Raw genomic sequence first — 26,050 nt, forward strand, 5'->3', positions numbered from 1 at the left:
ACAGTTCATTATAAGTTTTTATTCGCTTCAGTGCCACTTTAATTTAAAGTTGTGTCTATGGCACCCAGCATCCTTTGTGTAGACAGGTATTCGACCTACAGGCTGGTGTAGGAGGAAAAATTGAAAGTCAAGTAATGAATAGCATAGATGCACTCAAGTATTAGTGCTAGGATGAGAAAGCTGTACAATAAAGAATATAGCGGAGAGCTTTCCTGGTTGGAGGACTGCAAATACCATAATGCAGTATTGTTTGCAAATGCACATCAGAAAGCCAATGCAACCAGAACCATGAGTAAGGGCCAGTTTGTATTATGTCTGTGAGTCACATTACATTTTAGTATTCAAACAGAATATAATACTTAGCAGTAGTGAAACATAATAGACAATCCACTTGGGTCAAGCTCAGTAGAGCAGACCATTTAGCAAAAAACAGATAAGGCAATATTATAGCAACAAAAAATTACAGGCTTTTACATTCTGGACAAATATGTCTTTGCATTTAGCATAGGTCCGAGCACATCATATAACCGTATTAGACCATCTAGAGGTCTCATTACAGATAGACACAGAAAGGAAATCTCAAATCTCAAGGCTGGGAAAATGAGGACCTCTACAGTCCTGGCCAAAAGTTTTGAAACTGTTAAAAATATTGGAAATTAGAAAAGTTGGTGCTTAAGTTTTTATTATAACAATTTGCATATACTCCAAAATGTTATGAAGAGTGTTCAGATAAATTGCATAGTCCTTCTTTGCCAAGAAAATTAACTGAATCCCCCCAAAAAACCTTTCCACTGCATTTCATTGCTGTCGTTAAAGGACCTGCTGAGATCATTTCAATAATCTTCTTGTTAACTCAGGTGAGAATGTTGACGAGCACAAGGCTGGAGATCATTATGTCAGGCTGATTGGGTTAGAATGGCAGACTTGACATGTTAAAAGGAGGGTGATGCTTGAAATCATTGATCTTCCATCGTTAACCATGGCGACCAGCATAGAAACGCATGCAGCCATCATTACGTTGCATAAAAATGGCTTTGTGTTGAAGTGAGGAGGAGAAGAGAGGGAGGGTCGGCACTACAGTTCACTCTGCATGGAGAGGGATCTTGGCAGGACAAACAGCCTCCTTCCACATAGCCAGCGTGCTCTGGCTTGATAAATACAAGTTGGTAGGAAGAGAGTAGGAAGATGCAAAAGTCGGCACTGCTGGCAATTGTGTTTAATTTTCAGTGGATGGTACACATCAATACAGTTCATGTGGAACAAAGATTAAACATACCATGTTGTTGGAGGCTGTGAGCTGGTGGTGGGTGCTGGGCACAGAATAGCCTTACGCCGTTTCGCGCTGTCAATGCGCTTCTACGGAGGCTGAGGTAAGAATGTTGATGAGCACAAGGCTGGAGATCATTATGTCAGGCTGATTGGGTTAAAATGGCAGACTTGACATGTTAAAAGGAGGGTGATGCTTGAAATCATTGATCTTCCATTGTTAACCATGGCGACCAGCAAAGAAACGCATGCAGCCATCATTGCGTTGCATAAAAATGGCTTCACAGGCAAGGATATTGTGGCTACTAAGATTGCACCTAAATCAACAATTTATAGGATCATCAAGAACATCAAGGAAAGAGATTCAATTCTTGTTAAGAAGGCTTCAAGGCATCCAAGAAAGTCCAGTAAGCGCCAGGATCATCTCCTAAAGAGGATTCAGCTGCCGGATCGGAGTGCAACTAGTGCAGAGGTTGCTCAGGAATGGCAGCAGGCAGGTGTGAGCGCATCTGCACGCACAGTGAGGCAAAGACTTTTGGAAGATGGCCTGGTGTCAAGAAGGGCAGCAAAGAAGCCACTTCTCTCCCAAAAAAACATCAGGGACAGATTGATCTTCTGCAGAAAGTATGGTGAATGGACTGCTGAGGACTGGGGCAAAGTCATATTCTCCGATGAAGCCCCTTTCCGATTGGGGCATCTGGAAAAAGGCTTGTCAGGAGAAGAAAAATTGAGCGCTACCATCAGTCCTGTGTCATGCCAACAGTAAAGCATCCTGAGACCATTCATGTGTGGGGTTGCTTCTCATCCAAGGGAGTGGGCTCACTCACAATTTTGCCAAAAAAACACAGCCATGAATAAAGAATGGTACCAAAACACCCTCCAACAGCAACTTCTTCCAACAATCCAACAAAAGTTTGGTGAAAAACAATGCATTTTCCAGCACTATGGAGCACCGTGTAATAAGGCAAAAGTGATAGCCAAGTGGCTCGGGGACCAAAAGGTTGAACTTTTGGGTCCATGGCCTGGAAACTTCCCAGATCTTAATCCCATTGAGAACTTGTGGTCATACCTCAAGAGGCGGGTGGACAAAAACCAACCAAGAAGTGATTATGAAAGAATGGGTTGTTATCAGTCAGGATTTGGCCCAGATGTTGATTGAGAGCATGCCCAGTTGAATTGCAGAAGTCCTGAAAAAGAAGGGCCAACACTGAAAATACTGACGCATAAATCTCATGTAATTGTCAATAAAAGCCTATGGAACGTATAAAGTGCTTATAATTATATTTCAGTACATCACATAAACAACTGAAACAAAGATCTGAAAGCAGTTTAGCAGCAAACTTTGTGAAAACTAATATTTTTTAACAGTCTCAAAACTTTTGACTTGGAAAAGTGCTATAAATTGTTGCATCATTGGAATCCTAGAATTGTTTGACATAGAGCCTACTGTCTCTAGGCTGGTCACCGTCCACCATTGAAAGGCCAGGGAATCAGAGCCAGAGGGGAAGTCAGGGTTATGGAGGATCTGATGGAGCTGAGGACATCCCGACTACAAGTCATAATTAAACCTCGACTGTCTCCACATTAAAAGCGTGTGGTATGTAGGAGGGAAAATAAGCAGAATTTGGGCAATCTGAGAAGCAGAATAATATTTAAAAAAGGTGGAGGAAAGAAAGCCCTCCATCTTTTTTTATGCAGGTGCATGTGAGATATGTATCCTCAAATACTTGAGGTAGTGGGGTTTAAGCTTAAAACCAAAAAGTCCAGAGATGTCTTCAGCCTCAGACCGGGAGTAGTTAAGAACACGGTGCCTGATTTATCAAGGTTAATTTTCCATCCCAAGATCTCACCAAAACTCCCCAGAATAGAGAGCAGGTTTGGTATTGACATGCAGGGAAATTGAATAGACATATTAGGGTTAAAATAGCCCATTGGGTATCCTTCAATATTGTGAGCTCCTTTGAGGGACAGTTAGTGACAAGATATATATATATATATATACACTGTACAGCGCTGCGTAATATGTCGGCGCTATATAAATACTATATAATAATAATAATATCAGGATGAATCCTAATTTGTTCAGCTAGGGGCTTGATAGCCATGGCAAAGAGGACAGGGGATAATGGACACCCTTCTCTTGTTTCTGTGAATTACAATGTGGCATCACATTAAATTTTAATGCAAAGCACAGCGTGTCCGCCGCTGTACGTATGCCATTAATGCATCCTCTAAAAATATGTGCTGCAGTGCTTTGTTCTCTGCAACTATTGACATAAGAACAGCCCCATTCAAACAATGGTCCATTCTGCTGTGTGTCCAGTATATCAACTGCCAGCAGTACATGCTCTCAGGAGACCGCTGTGCATGCGCACAAGTATCAGGAAACAGCAGTATGTGCTTTTAGGAGACAGCTGTGCAAGCTCATAAGTATCAGCAGACAGCAGTATAAGCCCTCAAGATACATCTGTGCATGCACACAAGTGTCAGGAAATACCTGTGCTTGTGCATAAGTGCCAGGAGACAGCTGTGCATGTGCACAAGTACTTGCTGACATTTTACAGTGCAGTATAATCTGATTTAGACCTGCATAAGGATTGCAATAGCAAGGTTGTTGGCAGCGGCTACCCCCATCATCAATTGCGGCAGTAAAATCTTAACTATGCTTTGTGTAAAAAAAAAAAAAAATGCTCTTTAGTATGTCACAGCTCTTAAAGGGGAACTTCAGCCTAAACAAACATCCTGTCATCAAGTTACATTAGTTATGTTAATTAGAATAGATAGGTAATATAATCTCTTACCTACCCTGTTTTAAAAGAACAGGCAAATGTTTGTGATTCATGGGGGCTGCCATCTTTGTCATGGGGGCAGCCATCTTTTTGGTTGAAAGGAGGTGACAAGGAGCAGGAGACACATTTCCAACTGTCCTGTGTCCTGATTACCCCTCCCAGCTGCACACGCTAGGCTTCAAATGTCAAATTAAAAATGTAATAAAAAAAAATTGCACCAAAACAGCCGAACGAGAACAACAAAATCAGAAATCCCATCATGCTTTGCACCGCATCAGGGAAAAAAGCCCGGGCAGTTTTCTTCTGTGCAGCTAAAAATGAGGCTTGTATGAGAGAAACAAAGTTCTGATGCTGTGAAACTGTTAGAGAAACACCAAGCCTTTTCAGTGCTGCTGAGTCGATTTTTAGTCCGGAGGTTCACTTTAAAGCCTGGTACACACCTTTAACTTTGGTTGGCCAATCACTGATCAATTTTACCACCTATATAATAGGATGGTCAATAGATTTTGAATACTATGAGCAGATTGTGCAGGTAAACTCTCATACTACATGTAGGTGGTAAAATTGGTCAGTGATTGGCCAAGCAAAGTTGAAAAGTCAGGACTTGTCCTGTTTGACTTTACATAAGACTTCTGAGAGGTTTTTGTTTTACACCATGTGCAGTGAGGATTTGTGCTGCTGTTTTTACATGAATGACTGTAGGAGTGGCAGTGGTAATGTTACTGTAGTGTTCCTCTAAGACTGATAGTGCTGTAGGCTTTCTGCTGACTAAACCTTCTGTGAAAAAGACATGGTTGCACCCTTGATTACCCCCCCTGTAATAATATTGATCGGAAGCCATGATATGTTACCTTAATGTGTGAAGTGATTGCAGCAGTTGGCTGTAGAAGCCGAGCACAGCTGTATGAAGCTGCTAAATCAGAGCAATATAGCCCTTAATGAGCCACTAACCTGATTCTCATACTTGAAGGGAAACGCCACTTTCTATTATAAAGTGGAAAAAGCGCCATGATTACACATTGGTGCTGCTTAACCATTTCACCTCCTAAGTTTCTTCCCCTTAAAAAAACAGAGCAATTTTTTACCTGTCAGCACTTCTTCCATTCATTAGCCTAGAACTTTGTTACTACTTATCACAATCTATATCTTGTTTTCTTCACCACCAATTGGGCTTTCTTTGGGGAGTACTTTTTGAATTATTTTATTTTAAATGTGTTTTAACAGGAAAAAGATGGCCGAAAACTGAGAAATAATGATTTTTTTCCATTATAGTTTTAAAATAATACATGCTACATTAATTAAAACCCACATATTTTACTTGCCCATTTGTCCCGGTTATTGCAACGTTTAAAATTTTCTCCTTAGTATAATGTATGGCGCCAATATTTTATTTAGAAATAAAGGTGCATTTTTTTAGTTTTGTGTCCATCCCTTATTACAAGCCCATAAGTTATAAAGTAACAGTAATATACCCTATTGACATACATATTAAAAAAAGTTCATACCCTAAGGTAACTATTTATGGTTTTTTTTTTACAAAAAAAAAATTGTGGCAACTATTGGGGAGTGTGGGAAGTAAGGGGTCAATTTAAAAAGCAAAAATAGTTCTTTTTATTTACAAAAATGTTTTGGGATGTAATTTTACTTTTTGGCCACAAGATGTCCTCGCGCATAACTTCCTAAGCGTAGTATTACTACACATAGAGAAAGTAATATGTGGACGTTTAAGTATCAGGTTTTGTGAATGAGGGTGCCGTCTGATAGACGGCAGTGTTCATTCACACAGGGACTTAAATCAATGAATGGAAACTGAAAAAGTTGGCGGCCCCTATGAAATCACAAACATTTGCCTGTTCTTTTAAAACAGGGTGGGTAAGAGATTATATTACCTATCTATTTTAATTAACATAACTTAATGACAGTATGTTTGTTTAGGCTAAAGTTCCTCTTTAAACACTAGTACCAATCCACTGACTGCCAGCAAACTGACAGCCCTGTCTGCCAGTGTCTGTTGTGGCAGTAAATAGAGCTAACCTGAAAACTAAGTTTTTCTCAACTAATGGTGCCTATACACTGTACAAATAAAACACCTCGATTTTCCAGTTTATTCAACCAAAACGATCGAATAGAGTAAAAATCGAAAAGAATCCTTTTTGGGGTTTTTTTTTCAGATCAAGAAAAAATGAACGATTATTCAGTTTTTTTGATAAATATCTGATCAGACATGTTGGGTGATGGCTTGTGAAATTGTATAGTGTATGGTAGGTTGTATTTGTAAATACTATTAGATAAATCACTTTTTCTTCGTTATTTTTATCGTTTGTGAATTTTGGAAAAGTCGAACATTTGTGTATGGTACCTCAAAAAGAATTTTAAAAACTTTTCGACCAAACGGAATAATTGATCAAATTTCTCAGATCGAAAATAAAAGGAAAAAGTATTATACCGTGTACGGGCACCATAAGAGGGATTTCTCTTTACTGCTTGAAGATGTTATGGAAGAATCTTGCATTGGGCCACACAGCAAGTCTCATAACTCATGTCCACATGCAGTAAAGCTGGTGACATTACAGGGGTGCTTCAGTGCTGCCACCATGGGGTGACAGCAGCTCGAAAGGCAATTGCTTTTTAATCAGTGTGCTTAGCTGTGCCATGGCAGCAGCAGTGATCAGGAAGACTTGCTGAATCAGCAGACTGCACACATTACAAGTATATACTTCAGCACACCTTCCGCTTTTATGTACTTCCCTGTAGCATCTCAGACCTCTCCTCTAGCGGACATGACAAAGTAGCTGTGATGAGCCAGGAGCAGGGCAGAATGAAAGGCTGTTGGCGCAGTACACTGTAATGCGTCATTCCACATACATTTTGCAGCATCTTCAACTCTGTTTATGGAGAGCTCGAGTGATTTTCTGCAGTGCTATAGTTCTCAGTAAAGTCCTTCAGTCATTATTGGTATATTATACATTATATAGCACTGATGCATTTTCTGCAGCACTTCACAGACTACATAACACAATTCATGTCCATAAAGCTAGCTACACACTTTCATTAGTGGATGCCTGGAAAAATCATGCTTGATTGGTTTTGGGTGTCCTTTTCACCTTGTGGTGATCAGCAAGTTCTGCTCTATAGAGAGAGAAAGATGAGTTTGTGGGGGGGGGGGGGGGGGGCAGGGGGCTCTTATCGCCTGTGCCAGAGATATATTTATACAGCACCACCATCTTCTGTGGCGCTGTACTGGGTAATAAAAAAATGTGAGTACATAAAACTACAGACACATTGGTCTACAATACAGAAATGGTAGTCAGCATATTTGTTAGACTTTTGTGATTAACAAAACGTACATTCACTTACACAACACAGTAGGTAGAGGGAACCCTGAACTTGCAAACATACAATCTAAAGTAATAGGGAGGAAACAAGAGGTGGGGCAATACATAAGGTGTATATCCAGAGGTGTGTGTTTTTAGATCATATTCAGAGGCTGAAGGGGAATGGACTTAGTTACATTTTATGTTTGTCTGAAAAGGTGCATTTTAAAGGATACCCAAGGTAGGACGTGACATGATGAGATAGACATGTATGCACAGTGCTAAGCATACAAATAATTAGGCTGTGCTCCTTATTTTCTTTTATTACCCAAACAATTTAACATTTAGGTATGTAAATGACAGTTTCTCACAAGTCAGGATTAAGTCGGACTCCACTGATAAGTGATTATAGCCATAAACTCCTTTCCTGGCAGAGAAGTCCTCTGAGAGCAGAGAATAGATAAAAAGATCAATACTTCTTATATTTTAGATTTGGAATATGAGACACTACAGCATTAAACATTCTTTCCTTAGCTGATACACAGAAAATATATATGCACAATTCTAAATAAAGTCATTTTTAGGTGTAAGAGGATCGATAACATTGTTTATCTCATTGGTTTATTTTCACCCCGGGTTTCCTTTAAGGAGAATAATAATAGCAGTTGGACATGGTTTTTAACCATGCCAGTCACTAATGAGCAGTAAGCACACATTGAAAACACTCGTATACACTTTGCAAAGGTGGCCAACAGAGTCACAAACATTTTGTGCAACCTAAGTTGCAAGACAAGGCCCTATACCAGGGGTGCCCATTGGCTAGATCGCGATCTACTGGTAGATCACAAAGGACTTCATGGTAGATCCCAACCGCACTACATTTTCCATTCTGTATATACAATTATGCTCCTAAAATTGTACATCGGTAGATCATTTTGACTTGCTAATTTTAAAAAGTAGCTCACAAGCTGAAAAAGTGTGGGCACCTCTGCCCTATACCATATCTCAGAGGAGCTTACAATCTAATGTGTCGATCATAGTCCTATTCTCTATGTTATAGTTTAAAGTCCAGGCTCTCATCAGGTGGTGTGTATACTCCTGGGGGCAGTTGGGCTGGGTTTAGGGGGTACTTGAACTTTTCTTAGTTAATCTAGTACAATGAGTAGTTTTAGTTAGTTAAAAGCATAAAGGAATGGTTTAAAAGAATGTACACAAGTATTGAATACTCCTACAAAATATATCTGCATCGAGGAGTACTTTAGATGATGTTGTTCACAATATGGGGTTCTCCGCAAACACTCTCTCTCGGAAAGAGGTATTTGCTGTGATAAAATACTGCTCTAAAGAAAATGCAAAGAGCATATTCATTAACTTACCAGTATGTTTGTAGAGGAAACACATTCACAATTCTGGCCATAATTCTGGTAGCATTGACTTGGTATAGTCTCTCCAAACATACAAACTCCATGCAGATAGAATTATGACCAAGATTTGAATTTGGAATTATAGCTCTGCGTGGGCAGAGTGCTACTCACTGTGTGATCCCCAGTATTATGTAGCCAGAAATGCCCCACAGTATTATATGGCTGGAGGTTTCATCTTCCCTCCCCACATGCAGAGATGCGCATGGAGCAAACTTAGTGGAGAAGCTCCAGCGACACATCTTATATCTTTCTTGCCTCTGCCACTTAGTGGCTCTGTGGCCACTTAGGCCTTGTTCACATTATAAATCGCAAGCACTGATCGATTTATGCTGTGATTTTTGATGAGCCCCTGTGATTTGCACTTAGAAAAGCGCTTTTCTAAGCTCTTTTGCACGGCAATGTTTTTTGACTGACGTCTGTCAGGTAGTGAACTCTTTAACCCGAAAATGAATAAATACAATGTATTTATTCATAGAAGCGCTCGGGAAATCGCTATACAAAGCACTTTTTCAAGCACTTTGCGATTTCCCTATACCTTCCGTTGAGCCAAAGTACTCAGAAATGCTACATGTAGCGCGTTTGTGATTTGAGTAAAATCGAAACCTGCACATGTGAACACTGTCATAGGGAATCATTGCACAAGCGCTTTTGGGGCGATTTCTAAAATCGCCAGTGCATAACAAACCCCGCAATCGCTCATAATGTGAACGAGCCCTTAAAGAGACACTGAAGTGAGTAAAAAACTCGCTTCTTCTCTTATATTTAGCAGGGGCATGTGTGCCCCTGCTAAACCGCCGCAATCCCGCGGCAGAACTGGGGTCCCTTACCTCCCAAATCCCCCCCCTGCAAAATCTACGACCAACTTGGCCGTAGATTTTGCTGCTCCTAGAGGCAGGGCTAATAGACGCAGCCCTGCCTCTCAGCGGCGGATCTCCGCCTCTCCCCGCCTCTCTCAGTGAGGGAAGACTGGGAGGGCCGGGCGAGAGGCGGAGATACGCGCTGACAGACGCGTGTGAGGCAGGGCTGCGGCCATTAGCCCTGCCTCACCAGGAAGCAATCCCCGGCGAGGACGGAGGGGATTTGGGGGGTAAGGGACCCCCGTTGTGCGGCGGGATAGCGGCGGTTTAGCAGGGGCACACATGCCCCTGCTGAATATAAGAGAAGAAGCGAGTTTTATACTCGCTTCAGATTCTCTTTAAGGGGCCCATACACTCGGCCGATTAGCGACCAATCGATCGATCGCAAATCGATTGCCGATCGATCTATTTCAATCGATCTGACATGCTGGAAAATCTAGGTCGATCTGATGAGATTGCTTATCAATTTGCATTGGACCTAATGGAAATCTGAGGTTAAAAAAATGCCATCAGATCGATTTCGAAAAGATTTCATACTGAAATCTATTGGAAATCTGTTCCTAGTAAAAAATGTTCCTAAACACATCAGATAGATCAGAAAATGTATCTGCTTATCTATCTGCTGCTAATCGAACGAGTGTATGGCCACCTTTATTCTCTGTGGCTCCAGCTGCATCTCTCAACATGTAATCTGCCGATACATGCCAGCAGGTCACATGATGAGACATGCTGCTGGAGCCATGGTGCTGATGTCAGGAAGATGTAAGATGCACTGCTGGAGCCTAGATAGGGGAAGCGCCTCTCTGCTCTACCTTGTTGGTAATCAGGTGACTGAAAACGACCTAAAATGAAAAATCAGCACTGCATGTGCAGCAGCTACAGGTGATGTGTTGCCTAATAAGTAGGGGGTCTAGAAAATGTGAAATGGGCAAATCCATGTAGAAAAGACAGAGTGTCCTAGGGTGCCATCCTACCAGACATTATAAATAGACATATTTCAGGTTGGTTTGCAAAGGTGAATTCACTTTTTTATAACAATCTTATAAAAAAACATAATCAATCTCAACAAGTCCATGCTTGGAGAGCCACAGGAATTATTGGGGGGCATGGCTATTATTGTTCAGGTTAGCCAGCAACGGAGTAACTGGAGCATGTAATCATAAGTCTAGTTTAACAGAATTATTAAGTGGGATAGAGAGAGAAAAACTTTTTAAGGTGTCCATCAATGATAAAGTCTTTATTGCACAATTGTACCACTTATATATAATATAAAGGACTGCCTAAAATGTATCTTCAAAATATGTCCACTCAGTTTACCTTTCTACTACATAGATTACATAGTAAGATTGGACAATGAAGAATGTATCATTAATCACCTCCCCTCCCCCTGGGAGGACTAACTGTGTCCCTAAAAATGCCATAACTGCTTGTAGGGGGCATAGCTACTATGTTCCCCCCCCCTGCACGCTAGTTACCACCACTGATCGTTTGCCGCTAGATCAGTGATCTTAGTCCCCGCGTGAATGACCGCAGCCGTCTATGAGATGGCTCCGTCATTCACAAAGACTGTCAACGCGTTGCTTTCTGTTTGTGTAGTAATACTACGCATATGGAAGTCAGCTACAAGGACATTTTGTGGCCAAATAGTAAAATTACATCTACATTTTTTTTCAATAAAGGACATATTTTTACATTTAAAATTAACCCCTGACCTCCCACACTCCCCATTAGCTACTAAAAAAAAAATAATCCATAAATAGTTACCTTAGGGACTGAACTTTTTTAATATGTATGTAAAGAGGGTATATTACTGCTACTTTATAAGTTATGAGCGAGTAATTAGGGATGAACGTAACACTGAGAAAATGCACCTTTATTTCCAAATAAAATATTGGCACCATACATTGTACTAGGGAAAAATGTTAAACGTTGCAATAACCAGGACAAATGGTCAAATAAATTGTGTGAGTTTTAATAATGGTAGCATGTATTATTTTAAAACTAGAATGGCCGAAATCTGAGAAATACTACATCTTTTCCATTTTTTTTCTTATTATTCCCTTCAAAACGCAGTTAGAATAAAATAATTCTTAGTAAAAAGACGCCCCCCAAAGAAAGGCTAATTGGTGGCAGAAAAAACAAGACAAATTGTTTTGTTGTAATAAAGTTGTAGGCGAATGAATGGAAGGAGCGCTGACAGGTGAAATTGTGCTCTGTTTTTTAAGGGGAAACACCCTTCCAGGTGAAGTGGTTAAGTGGCTCCTTTAGCTGTCTGTGTGCAGTTTAGTATTCTATATCCATACAGGCTACAAGGCAGTTTCAAGAGCTGTAGTGTTCAGTGATGACATCCAGTGATATTTCATCTTCCAGCAGTTGGGAACAGTGGAACGTGACTGTGCATTCCTGCAGTATTAGGCATTCTAGAGTTATTCAGTCCCGTACATTTGCTACCTGCATCAGGCTAGGCAGGGCTGGCACTGTACAGGCGTTGAAGAAATTTTCCTTTCAGCAGGATATCCTGATCATATTATGGGTAGGTGGCACAGCTGCTGGCCTATGTAGCTTGTGACACAGTGCATGATGCCCAGGCAGTATTGATTTGATGATGAATTACACTAAGTGTAGAGATCAGTGCAGTTCTATCGGGCCTGGGCATGACGCACGCCTGTATAGGTTGTCAGAGAAGGATAGAAGCAACTGGGAGCAGTAGCGCCTTCCCCTTCCTCCTCCTTCCCATGCTGTCTCCCCTCTCCCTGTCACGTGGAAGAGGCACGCTTACTTTCCCCTGCTGCTTTCCTGCCTTGTCCAACAGCTCCCTCTGCTGGACATAGAGCAGACTAGCAAAAATCCAAGTATGAACAATTTCTTACATATGTGGAACGATAGACAGTATTTGGTATACCTTTATATTTGAATTCAGTGGCATAACTACAAATCATAGAGCCCCCAGCAAAAATTTGATGGGGCCCCTCCATGTTCCCTTGCCTCCCCTTGTGACCCTCACAGCTTGGAGCCCATCTCACAAGGGTCATAAAACAAGTGCGGACATCAGGATCTTCACACCCATAACAAGTGTAGCCACAAAACCACCTGATGTGAGATGACTGTACCTTATATGGCAGTCTGAACACCCTGAATGCTATGTCACAGCTGATGGGGATGGGGATGGGGATGAGAATGTGAGTGGAATATCCTACATTCTTGGAAGAACAAACCATAAATAATTGAAAAAGAATTGTTTATTCATGCACGTTAGACAACAAATCATTTCATGATGTCTCTTCTAGGTTTTGACGTCTCACTTTGCAATGTATTGGTTCGTTTTTTCCCCCTCTTCGCTAAAGTTCCTCACTATACAATTTTTTTTTTTTTGTTGCTGTCATTGGCACTCTTGGAGGAATTTCCCATTCCCCATCTGGAAAGGTAGTGAACAGGAATAACAGATGGGCACACAGGACAGCAATAAAAATAAAATTAAAAAGATTTAGATTTTACGCATGCAGAGTGCGCTCCCTCCGTTTCTCCAGAAACATGTATGCATAAATTTATACATACAAACATACATGCATGCGCAGTACTATTCTCCACCAGAGAGAGATGGAGGGAGCGCACTGCGCTTGCTCAGACTGGCCGCCATTGGCTGAAGTTACGGGACCCGGTATTGGCGATCGAGAAGGCTGAGGACGGCGGCGTGAAAGCGATCAGTGCGAATGGGGCTGGAGGAAGCCCCAGGTATGTATAAATCTTGTATGGTTTCTGGTACACTTTAACGTATGTACACATTAACTATAAAAAATATCTTTCTGATATTGATCATTTACCTGATCTACTACTTTGTACCATATTCCGTATGCAGGGAAACAAAAAATAATAATATCCTCTCAGGTGTGCCACAACACCTACATAGACGTAATACCAGTAAAAGGATATATATAGCAAAAAACTGAAGAAACTTGAAAAATGTATATGCAAAAATACAAAAGATTTTTATGAAGACACTTGTGCAAAAATGTTCATAAAAAGTATCCTTCAGGAAACATTTTCCATAGCAAAGAATGGCAAAAATGCATCAGTTGTTAACATCAAGATTAGTGCAGTTGTACACATTGACTTGTTTCGGGATAGACCAGATGTTTATTAAGAACATATGTTAACTATACAGATTTGTCTCTTTGTGGAGGCCTGATGAAGGGTCTATCCCGAAACATGTCGACATTGTCGCCTCAATGTGTACAACTGCGCTAATCTTGACGTTAAAAACTGATGCATTTTTGCCATTCTTTGCTATGGAAAAGTGTTGTCTTCATAAAAATCTTTTGTATTTTTGCATATACATTTTGCAAGTTTCTTCAGTTTTTATATATATATATATATATATATATATATATATATATATATATATATATATATATATATATATATATATATATATATATATATATATATATATATATATATATATATATATATATATATATATATATATATATATGCATGCATACACACACACACACACTACAGGGCAGACACTATACAGATGCTTGTAATGGAACAAAATGCAGAAAACCGAGAGGCCAATATAGTGTAGTATGTATTGGAAAGGAGGAGTAAATGTGAATAGTATGTATTATACTTACAAACCAGGGTACCCACCAAGGCAACCATTGTAGGGGCAGGTGGGGAGTTTAGGCCTGTCTATACCTCCCAACATTTTGAGATCAGAAAGAGGGACACTTAAGCCACACCCCTAATCACACCCCTAGCACACCCCTAGTCACGCATACCATAAATACTTTATAGGAAAAATATATAATTTTATCATTTAGATCACACTGGTCCTTTCTATCCTGGTTCATTTTCCTTCACAACACATGGAAATAACAAATATGTGAGTTTAAAGGAGGAGTATAAAGTTTAGAGTCAATTTAACAATTTTTTCACTAGGTCTGTACACATGGCCGTTTCAACGGCCGTGCGTCATGTGCGGGCGCCCTGAGCGCTGCTGGAAGGGGGAGCCGCGGGGAGGGCAGCCCGACCTCTCCTTACCTTCCTCTCCCTGGGCCGCCCTCCGTGCGATCTCCCCTCGGAGTGCAGAGTAATGCAGCAGGGAAGCGCTATGCAAAACTACTCACCTCGCTGGCTCCAAGCGCTGCTCTCTCGCCGCCAGTCTCCTCTCTGCCTACACGCTGATACACACACACTCTGCTTCCGGCTAAACACTCCGAGGGGGGATCGCACGGAGGGCGGCCCGGAGAGAAGAAGGGAGGGAGAGGTCGGGCTGCCCTCCCCGCGGCTGCTCCTCCCAACTCCATCATGGGGGGCACCTACCTAAACCAATACTGGGGCAGCTACCTTTTTAACCTATACTGGGGGCACCTACCTAATCTAACCTATACTGGGAGGCACCTATCTAACCTATACTGGGGGGCACCTACCTAATCTAACCTATACTGGGGGGCACCTACCTAATCTATACTGGGGGGCACCTACCTATCTAACCTGGGGGGCAACTACCTATCTAACCTATACTGGGGGGCAGCTACCTATCTAACCTATACTGGGGGGCAGCTACCTATCTAACCTATACTGGGGGGGCAGCTACCTATCTAACCTATAGTGGGAGCATTAACTTATCTAACCTGTATTGGGGGCACCTACCTACCTAGCTAGTCTATACAGGTGACAACTATACTGGCTACCTATATTGGAGGCACCTACCTAACTATCCTATACTGGGGGCATCTACCTATCTAACCTATGCTGGGGGCAGCTATTCTGGCTACCTATATTAGAGGCACCCACCTAGCTAACCTGTACTGGGGGCACCTACCTATCTAACTTATACCGGGGACGCCTGCCTATCTAACCTATACTGTGGGCAACTATACTGGCTACCTATACTGGAGGCACCTACCTGGCTAACCTATACCGGAGGCAACTATACTGGCTCACCTATGCCTGGCTACCTATACTGGGGTACCTATTCTGGGGGAATCTATACTGAGTGCAACTAGACCTGGCTAACCTACACTGCGGGCACCCATACCTTGCTTCAGGGGGGGGGGGGGGGGGGGCAATTTTTACACCCTCATCCTGGGTGCATTTTAGCCTAGAAACTGCACTGTCTGTACATCAGTCCTGTAAGAGGGACAAATAAGGAGGAAAGAGCGACAGGGCTCCCAAAGAGGGACTGTTGGGAGCTATGGGAGAGGGGGACACACAGCATGTCAGGGGACACTGGAGATGGGGACACACAGCAGGGCAGGGGACACTGGAGAGGGGGACACACAGCATGGCAGGGAACACTGGAGAGGGGGACACACAGTATGGCAGGGTACACTGGAGAGGAAGACACACAGCAGGGCAGGGGACACTGGAGAGGAATACACACAGCAGGGCAGGGGACACTGGAGAGGAAGACGCACAGCAGGGCAGGGGACACTGGAGAGGAAGACACACAGCAGGGCAGGGGACACTGGAGAGGGGGACACACAGCAGGGCAGGGGACACTGGAGAGGGGGACACACAGCATGGCAGGGGACACTGGAGAGGGGTACACGCAGCATGGCAGGGCAGGGGATGCAGGGCAGGGGACACTGGAGAGGGACACACAGCAGGGCAGGGGACACTGGAGAGGGACACACAGCAGGGCAGGGGACACAGAAGAGGGACACAGGGCAGGGCAAGGGACACTGGAGAGGGACACACAGCAGGGCAGGGGACACAGAAGAGGGACGCAGGGCAGGGGACACTGGAGAGGGGGACACACAGCATGGCAGGGCAGGGGACACTGGAGAGGGGGACACACGGCAGGGGACACTGGAGAGGGGGACACACAGCAGGGCAGGGGACACTGGAGAGGGGGACACACAGCATGGCAGGGCACACTGGAGAGGGGGACACACAGCATGGCAGGGCAGGGGACACTGGAGAGGGACACACGGCAGGGCAGGGGACACTGGAGAGGGACACACAGCATGGCAGGGCAGGGGACACCGGAGAGGGGGTCACACGGCAGGGCAAGGCAGGGGACACTGGAGAGGGGGACACACAGCAGGGCAAGGCAGGGGACACTGTAGAGGGACACACAGCATGGCAGGGAGGGGACACACAGCATAGCAGGGAGGGGACACAGAGGGACACACAGCGTGGCAGGGCAGGGGACACTGGAGCATGGGACACACAGCATGGCAGGGAGGGGACACACAGCATGGCAGGGAGGGGACACAGAGGGACACACAGCATGGCAGGGAGGGGACACAGAGGGACACACAACATGGCAGGGAGGGGACACAGAGGGACACACAGCATTGTGTCTGTTTTGGGTTGGTTGGTCCACCACCGCCTCCCGAACGTTTTAAACATTTTTTGTGAATTTTATCCTTTTGGCGCCTCTGTACATCTCTACAAACTATACAGATGTGTAGCTAGCCCACTGGCTACATGTTCTGTTGCTATGGTGTAGAAAAGAGGGCCGATGGAACGGTTCAGGAGTTAAATGGCAGTGATCAGCCAAATTGGTCCACCGGGCTGATCATTGGGTGAGGCATCGGGGGACGCTGCACACATGCTGGATTCTAGGCAGAAGCGGTCTTATTGGCCGCTTTGGCCAAATTCCATCTGCCATGTGCCTGAAGCTTTACACTTCATGTGCAAATTAGTACCTTAAATTGTTCCCTATGTGTTTGTGTACTGTTATTTCTACCAGTAGCCTATATTTACAGTATATACGGCTTCTGTTTTTTCCTCGCCATCCTGCCATTGACATTTTTTTTCCTTTGCTTCACACTACAGCCTGAAGACATTGGGCAGTCTCCAATGGCCTCTATGCCAGACAGTGATAAAGTGGATTTGGAGGCATTCAGTGAGTTCACCAAGATCATCACCCCTGCAATCACTCGAGTGGTGGACTTTGCTAAAAAGCTGCCCATGTTCTCAGAGGTGAGCACTGAATAGTAAACAAGAGAAGGCATTACGAAAGAGATGGGCAGGGCGGCCTGCTGAATTACAGGCAGGGTCAGGCTGAAATGTTACATTATTGTATCTAAATCATTATTTCAGCAGGTCCATGTTTTGGCATCATGCTCTAGCTTCAAATCATTTCCCACTGACTTGCATTATATGTACCTATGCTTTCAGCTACCCTGTGAAGACCAGATCATCCTGTTGAAAGGATGCTGTATGGAGATTATGTCCCTCCGAGCTGCAGTGCGTTATGACCCAGACAGTGAGACTCTGACACTGAGTGGCGAGATGGCAGTGAAGCGGGAACAGCTGAAGAATGGAGGGCTGGGAGTGGTCTCAGATGCTATATTTGACTTGGGAAGATCTCTGTCTGCATTCAATCTGGATGACACGGAAGTTGCTCTGCTGCAAGCTGTTCTGCTCATGTCCTCAGGTGAGTACAGTGCCGTGTGGAAGCTATACATGTGTCTACTTGATTGGATGTAATTTGCTACACTGGTGATGCTCCGCCCCCTCATCAGCAATGCAGTCATATTTTCCAAAGTCCTCCAAATCTCTTCAGGAAACCTTCACCTGTGTTGCCACAGCTTGGCAGCAGCGGCCTAATTGCTGCATGGACCCTGACAACACAGATGGGGCGGTCAAAGCCTCGGCAGAACTTTGGAAAAAAATTAAAAATGAAGATCATTGATGGGCACCTTGAGAAGTGCAGACAGTTCCTGTTAGCACGATTTATACAGACCACTTTTTTGCCTGGGCTTGACACCCCCTACGGGCTCAAACCCACTAGCAGCCTTTTCTAAGCGCTAGTTATTTGAAAAAGCTCTTGCTAATGCAATGCTATGGGGGATCTTTATAAAATCACATCGCTCCAGTGAGATCACTCCCATAGCATTACATTAGCAAGAGCTTTTCAAATCACAACTGCTTAGTTACGTACTGCTAGTGAGTTCCAGGCCTAAGAGGTAGCAATGACTGGAGGTTGGCTGGCCTTGTGCCTGACAGCACGGATGTATGGGCAGGTACAGTCTAAGGGCTTGTTCACATATATTTTTAAGCGCAGGCGATTTTAAAAATCGCCTTAAAAACGCTTGTGCAATGTTAGCTTATGTGAGTGTTCTCAAATAAGCAATGAGCTTTCTATTCTATCGCAAACGCGGCTCCTGCACCATTTTCAGAGTGTTTGTGATTTAATAGAAAAATTAGAGAGATCGCCAAGCGCTTTGAAGAGCTATTTCCCCGGCGCTTTTCTGAATAAATACATTGTATTTATTAATTTCTGGGACAAAGAGTTCACTTGCTGACTAACGTCAGTAAGTGAAAAGTAAAACACTACTCAAAAGTGCTTGAAAAGCAGTTTCAAAATCACTTCAAAAATCGCTTAGCGTTTGCGATAGCGCTGGCGATTTATAATGTGAACAAGGCCTGACTCTCCTCACACATAAAAAAGAGCTTTCAGTGAAGCACACAGCCAGATTATTGCCATCCATAATTTCCCACTTCATATATTTTATTTTAGTAAAAAAAAAAAGGGGGAGCGATCAGACCCCACCAACAGAGAGCTCTGTTGGTGGGGAGAAGGGGGGGGGGGAAATCACTTGTGTGCTGTGTTGTGCGGCCCTGCAGTGAGGTCTTAAAGCTGCAGTGGCCCTTTTTAAGCAAAATGGCCTGGTCTTTAGGCGGTTTAATATTGTGGTCCTCAAGAGGTTAAACTAAAATATACTTCCTTGCAGAGCTTTAAAAGAGGAATTCGGTTTAATTCTCCCAGACATAAACTCACATTATCCAATTATAAGTAAGGCCCTGCCTACTAGGTATTAGTATTTTTATTCTCTTGTCTAAACTGCAAAAAGGTGAAAACGGAGGCGCCAAAAAGAATAAAATTGTTTAAAATCCGTTTAAAAGGGGGAAGTTGGTGGACTCGCCTCCCTCAAGTAGAAAAGAACCGGACAATGAGACGTTACTGTAAATAACAGTAACATTTATTAGGAAGCTCCAAGTATGCAACGCATTTCACGGGTCACTATCCCGCTTCATCAAGCAATAGGTTTCATTAGTAACGTCTCATTGTCCGGTTCTTTTCTACTTGAGAGAGGTGAGTCCACCAACCTCCCCACTTTTAAACCATTTTATTCTTTTTGGCACCTCTGTTTTCACCTTTTTGCAAATTGATCTAGTCCACCCTTGGTGGGAGGGGTGTATCCCCATTTTTTCCTGTCTACAGAGAGCAACTTCTCAATACCTAAGTGGGGTCAGGTCATAATTCTCCCCACCTGCCTTTACAGTGGTTGCCTTTGCGGCGACCCTTGTTTGTGAGTATAATTACTTCATTGCATTTAATACACATTAACAGACAATGTAAGGATTGGAAGAGGATGTGACGTCAGCCGTGATCCGTGTCCTGCTGTAGGAGGAATGTTTCCTGGTCTCTCCTCCCGCCTCACACCCTCCTAATGTGTTTGGTATCGTGTTGCGTTTGCCGTCTCTGCTAGCTGTCCTCCCTGCCTGTGATGCCTGTGATGTTTCTCTGCGTGCCGAACTTTGTCTGCTGTTGTGAGCTCTTTGTGCTTCCTGAGGCCCCTGTGCTGGCAGGTTTACGAGCCAGGTCTGGATCCTCTCTCCTGCTGGCTGACTGATCTGATCTGCGTACTCGCTGTCACTTTGCTACCTTGTCTGCTGACTGTCAGCTGACTGTGGACTATCGACCTTGACTCACGCTTATTGGTTGTTGTTTTTTTTGCGCTGCTGTTACCGCTACCCACCAGCTCCACTCACCCGCAGGGTGCTCGTTGGATATCGTTTGATATCGTTCTATTTCCGCTCTGCCACTCTGCTGTTCTGACACACTCTGACACCCTCCATCTACCTTATCTTGCTCTACCTCGGTTGCGTCCTCACGATCTGCTTATTTCTACCTGCTCTGTCTGCACGGATCCACGGTGTCTCGTGGTGTCTCCACGACGTCCCACGCGTTGCGCAGCGTCCAGCGTACCAGCGCACCTTGCCCTGTCCGGTGCACCGCGTCTTTCTTTGTGCCTCTCATCGTTTCTTCTAGGTGGCGCGGCGGTGGCCCTGACTCAGCTGCACACCGCCGACGTTCGTGTTGCGGAGATAAGGTGAGAGAGAGGAGATAAGTTGGCACATGCAGCGCGTGAAGAGCACAGCTTGTAGTGCACAACTGCCGCTGGTCAATTAAAGGAGGATACGGTGTGCGTGGTGGTGGTGAGTAGAGGAGTGGACAAGGCACTACAGTGAATGAAAGAGGCCTAGAAAGAGGCTCAGAAAGTAGAAGAGAGCGGAACAAGTGGGGAACAGTATGAGGGAGTGGTAAAAGAAAAAGCTAAGAAAAGGGGAGTTACATAAACTACATAACCCGTGCAAGTTGCTGTGTACCAATGCATTTACTTTTTCCGGTCATTCTGGTTATTCTGGTTGAGCTCCTATGTTTTTTTCTCATTTTAAAGGGGGAAAAAGGAGCAGAGACAAGAGATTAACTACCTCAATAATAGCCATAAGCAAGTACTGTTATAATATTATCGTATGATTTGAGGATATTAGTTGTCATACCATTCATACCGTTCATACCGTTCATTATTGCTCTGTGCTATTACGCATTTATATGGCCAATGCTACAAGGTATAAAACCAAAAACATTGCAACTAAAAATAGCACTGAACTAAAAAATTACGGCTTTACATTAAATCCGCAAAACACAAACTTTAATAGAATGGCCTCTTCCAAGAAAGGTGATGAAGGTGTGAAACATCAAGATTCCCCTGAAACCCCTCAAAGACGAAGATCTTTGACAATGCAACCCACTGGTACAATTACACCATCAGATATCGCTACACACTATAAAAAAAATTTCTGAATACTGTGAAGGTGCAGGCGCAAAAGGACAAACGGGGACAGCGAAAAGCGGACCTAGATATACTACTAAGGAAGAAGTAGATTACCAGCTAAAAAACTGGTTTAAAGAAGCTTCTTCTGCTTGGCAGGGTATTATGATAGAAACTATCCAAAATACTATTAAAAAAACAATCTCAGAGGAGATAAAACCTCTGCAAGAAGCTATATCAGACCTGACAGGCAGAATAGATTCAATAGAATCTAAACTTGACCAAAATAAAGATGACGTCATCACACAAAGCAACACTCTAAAGTCACACCAAAATCAGCTGCACACCCTCTCAAGTAAAATAGATGATTTGGAGAATAGAGGAAGGAGAAATAACATAAAAATACGCGGTTTACCATCGAATTTGAAACATAACGACCTTCCATTGACCATCAGTGAAATATTTAAAAACATTATGGGAGAAAGTCACCCTGAAACAATAGAAATTGACCGTGTACATAAAATTGGGAAAATAAGAACTTCCAAGTCGGGTAGTGTAATAGATGTCCTCTGCAGAGTTCATTTTTACGGTCAAAAGGAACGTATTCTAAAAATGGCAAGAGAACGAGGAAAAATTGAATTTGACGGTCATGAAATTGAATTATTTAATGATCTGTCTAAAAGAACCATTGACAGACGTAGACTACTAAAACCCTTACTATCTTCCATTAAAGAGAGAGGTGGAACCTATAGATGGGGTTTCCCATTGTCATTAATTGTAAACATGGCTGATAAATCTTACACATTGAAAGACGGACAATCGATTGCTCCCGTAATTAAAATGTTCGGGCTTCCTGCAATGGCAATAAGAGGTTGGGAGTATGAGGGGGAGGTCGGGGAGAGTGATCAGGGACCTGAATCTGAGGCGGGACTCACCTAGTCAATTAAGATTCTTGGTTGACTGAGGATGTCAAAGAGACATTTTTCTCCTGAACGCTGTACTGACAATGGCGAAGGAGTCTCAAGATCGTGGGATCAAAACTTCGAAATGGCTGTAAGGAACACAAATGGGATGAATGATGTTGGTGTGATAGGTCTTCTAAAATCTTGTTTGTTGCTCATACTCGTTACCATACAATACCTAAACACTTTTTTTGTCAGGATTAGTTTTAGAAATGGCGGCTATATTGAATTGATGACATGAAACTGCTAAGAATAGAAACTTTAAATGTTAAAGGAGCAAATTCAGGGGTCAAAAGAGGAAGAATTATAAATGAGTTACACAAAAACAATATAGACATTGCTTTTTTACAGGAAACCCACTTTAAAAGTAGCTACAATCCAGGCAAAAGTTATAAAAAATACGATCGTTGGATAATGAATTCCAAAACATCAGGAAAATCAAAAGGTGTCGCGATTGTGATTGCTACGAAAGTTAATTTTGAAATAATATCAATACATAAAGACGATGATGCTAGATTCCTAATGGTGATGGGAAAATTGGAAAACCAGGAGATAACGCTGGCCAATATCTACGCTCCCAATTCTGGTCAGTGTGGCTTCATAAGGAAATGTTTAGACAAAATTAACAAGCTCAGGAAAGGAAAGTTAATTATGGGTGGAGATTTTAACATAACTTTAAATCCAGAAGTTGACTCATCTAAGAAAAGATCTAGTATAAGTAAATGTCAGCTAAAACACCTAGTGAGCAAATTTAGATGTAATAGATTGATTGACATATGGAGAATCCGCAACCTTGATGTTTTGGACTATACGTTTTATTCCCAGGTTCATGATATGTACTCCAGACTGGACTACTTTTTACTTGATCAGGACAACTTATTGGATGTAATTGACGTTAAAATAGGATGTATTACGTACTCCGATCATGCCCCTGTCTTTATTACGCTAAACTGGGGAAGTAAAACAAGCAATGAATATATCTGGAAATTAAATGAACAATTACTCAAAGAACCAGGTATTAAGGACGAGATCACTAGGGAAATCAATTTATTCTTTAAAGAAAATGCAAGCCCAGACATTCCCGAACGTACTTTATGGGAATGCTGGAAAGCTGTGATTAGAGGTTTTCTGATATCGAAAGCAAGCCGAATTAAAAAGCAAAAAAAGAAAGAGGTAGAGGATTTGATGTCAGCCCTCAATGTCGCGGAAGGAATGCATAAAAGATACCCTGATGTGGGGAATTACACAAGGTTAATTGAAATCAGGCAACAGATAAACATATTACTGAATGAGAAAACTCGTATACAATATAAACGGCTAAAAAAAATCTTATACACTTAATATGAATAAACCAGGAAAGATAATGGCTAATCTAGAGGAGAAAAATAAAACACGTAATTATATAGAAAAAATAAAGGATAAATTGGGCGTTAGTCACTATGACAGTAAAGAAATAGGAAAGATATTTACAAGCTTTTATGAAGAATTATATAACCAAAATGCAGATAAAACTCCAGCACAGATAATGGATTATATACGAACAGCTAATCTTCGTCAGTTACAAACAGAAGATAGGGTCGTAATGGACGAACCAATATCAATAACTGAAATAAATAACGCAATTAACATACTAGAAAGCAAAAAAAGCCCAGGCCCAGATGGCCTTGGCGTGGATTTTTATAAAATGTTTGCTGATTGCATAGCCCCTAGGTTCTGTAAATGGGTCAACGAAAATGATGGAAAGTAGCCTTTTTCGATTAATGGTAATCTTGCAACAATTACGCTTATCCCAAAAGAAGGGAATAATCTAGACGAATGCTCGAATTATAGGCCCATCTCTGTAATTAATACAGATGTGAAAATATACGCTAAGGTAATAGCATTAAGGATAGAGAGAGTTATAGATAAGCTACTAGGCATAGAACAAGCAGGTTTTAGGAAGGGCTTCCAGATGAGAGACAATATATTTTCGGCACTAGGCTTTCAATATAGGATGAAAATAAACAAAGAGAGAGCAGTGTTATTAACCGTTGATGCCGAAAAAGCTTTCGATAGAATAACGAGATCATATATATATGCAGTAGTTGATTCTTTTGGGTTTGGAGAAATAATACTAAATAGAATTAAAGGCTTATATTTAAACCAACAAGCGAGAATAAAAATTAATGGAGCAATGTCTGAATCCTTCTGTATCAACAATGGTGTAAGACAAGGCTGTCCTCTTTCATCGATTTTGTTCAATCTAGCGATTGAAATACTAATTAGACTGATACAGAGGGACCCAGAGATTAGGGGCTGGAAGATGGGTGATGCTGAAAAAAAAGTGCTGGCAGTGACGATTTGCTATTGACCTTGTGTGATCCCTCTGTGTCAGTTGAAAGAGCATGCAATATAATGGAGCAATTCTGCGATTTTTCTAACTTTAAAATAAATAACTCCAAATCAACCCTGCTAAACTTGGGCTGTAATCCTGAGGAAATGGAAAGAATTAGAAATGATCATAAATTCAACCTGGGTAATGCAAAAATTAAATATCTGGGGATTAATATTTGCGTAGATTTTAAGGACTTATTTCAAAAAAATTATGTAGTAGTTCAAAATCAATGCATAAATTTAATGAAAGCCATGGAAAAATCCCCATTGAATGTTATTGGAAAGATAAATTATATTAAAATGAAGATACTTCCGAAAATAAATTTTATTATGCAAAATCTCCCTATCGCAGTTCCACAATCCTGGTTTTCCAATTGGCGTAATATATTCCAGAACTTTATATGGGGTAAAGGTAGACATAGAATAGCATGGAAAGTGATCTGTCGACTAAAGGATATGGGAGGGATGGGAGTTCCTAACATTCAGTATTATTATAGAAGCATTCAACTCGATAGGCTTTTAGAGATAAAAATAAATGACCCGAACAAAACATGGTGTCAAGGGGAAAGAGAGCTAATTAATTTCTCCCTAGTGGAATCTTGGCATTTAACCACAGTTCAGAAGGTGCTAACCATGGTATCACACCCTCTTTTGACTCCTACTCTCCACTCTTTCATGGAATTACTAACCTGGATGAAAAAAAAGAAATCTATCTCTGCGTTAACCACTATAGGTAATAATCCGGATTTTATACCCGGCCTAGATAAATTCTGGTACAGAGGTAGCGGACTCACTCCGTCCACAACACTCCGCGAACTTATAAACCATAAAATAAAAATAGAGAACAACAATAAGTTTCGGCAATATCAGCTACATAATTATCTATTGAGTTTAAGAGGAAAAATTAGTGAACAATTAAATCCTTTGGAAAAATGTTTCCACTTTGCCAAAAAACAAAAAAAATCAATTTCACAAATGTATGGTTTTGTTAGTGAATTTTTTGATTCCTTTCTTCCTCACTATTGTAAATCATGGAAAAAAGAACTAGACCCAAGAAAGGATCTTGACTGGGCAAACATTTTTAAGCATATATGGATAACTCAGAATCCCAGATACCAACTTATAAACTATAAGATAATAGCAAGATGGTACATTACTCCACACAGGCTAGGGAAAATTAAAACAAACACAGTTAAACTCTGTTGGAGATGCAATACAGAGTTGGGATCACTTAATCACATGTGGTGGACATGTCCAATTA

General features: G+C 42.1%; 1 protein-coding gene and 1 long non-coding RNA gene across 23 annotated transcripts in view; one reads left to right on the top strand and one right to left on the bottom strand.

Moving 5' to 3' along the window:
* Positions 1-26,050, top strand: part of THRA (thyroid hormone receptor alpha) — a 1,122,562-nt gene that overhangs the window by 1,075,659 nt on the left and 20,853 nt on the right. For all 21 annotated transcript variants that reach the window (XM_068262452.1, XM_068262453.1, XM_068262433.1 and 18 more), the window contains 2 exons: positions 17,445-17,591; positions 17,790-18,048. In XM_068262452.1, the coding sequence (XP_068118553.1) occupies positions 17,445-17,591; positions 17,790-18,048 (406 nt within the window). The remainder of the gene's footprint in view (positions 1-17,444; positions 17,592-17,789; positions 18,049-26,050) is intronic.
* LOC137541247 (uncharacterized) overlaps positions 1-26,050 on the bottom strand; it is a 227,202-nt gene that overhangs the window by 55,757 nt on the left and 145,395 nt on the right. The window lies entirely within an intron of this gene.

The sequence above is a fragment of the Hyperolius riggenbachi genome, chromosome 12, assembly GCF_040937935.1.
Source record: "Hyperolius riggenbachi isolate aHypRig1 chromosome 12, aHypRig1.pri, whole genome shotgun sequence".
In the NCBI taxonomy this organism is placed as follows: Eukaryota; Metazoa; Chordata; class Amphibia; order Anura; family Hyperoliidae; genus Hyperolius; species Hyperolius riggenbachi.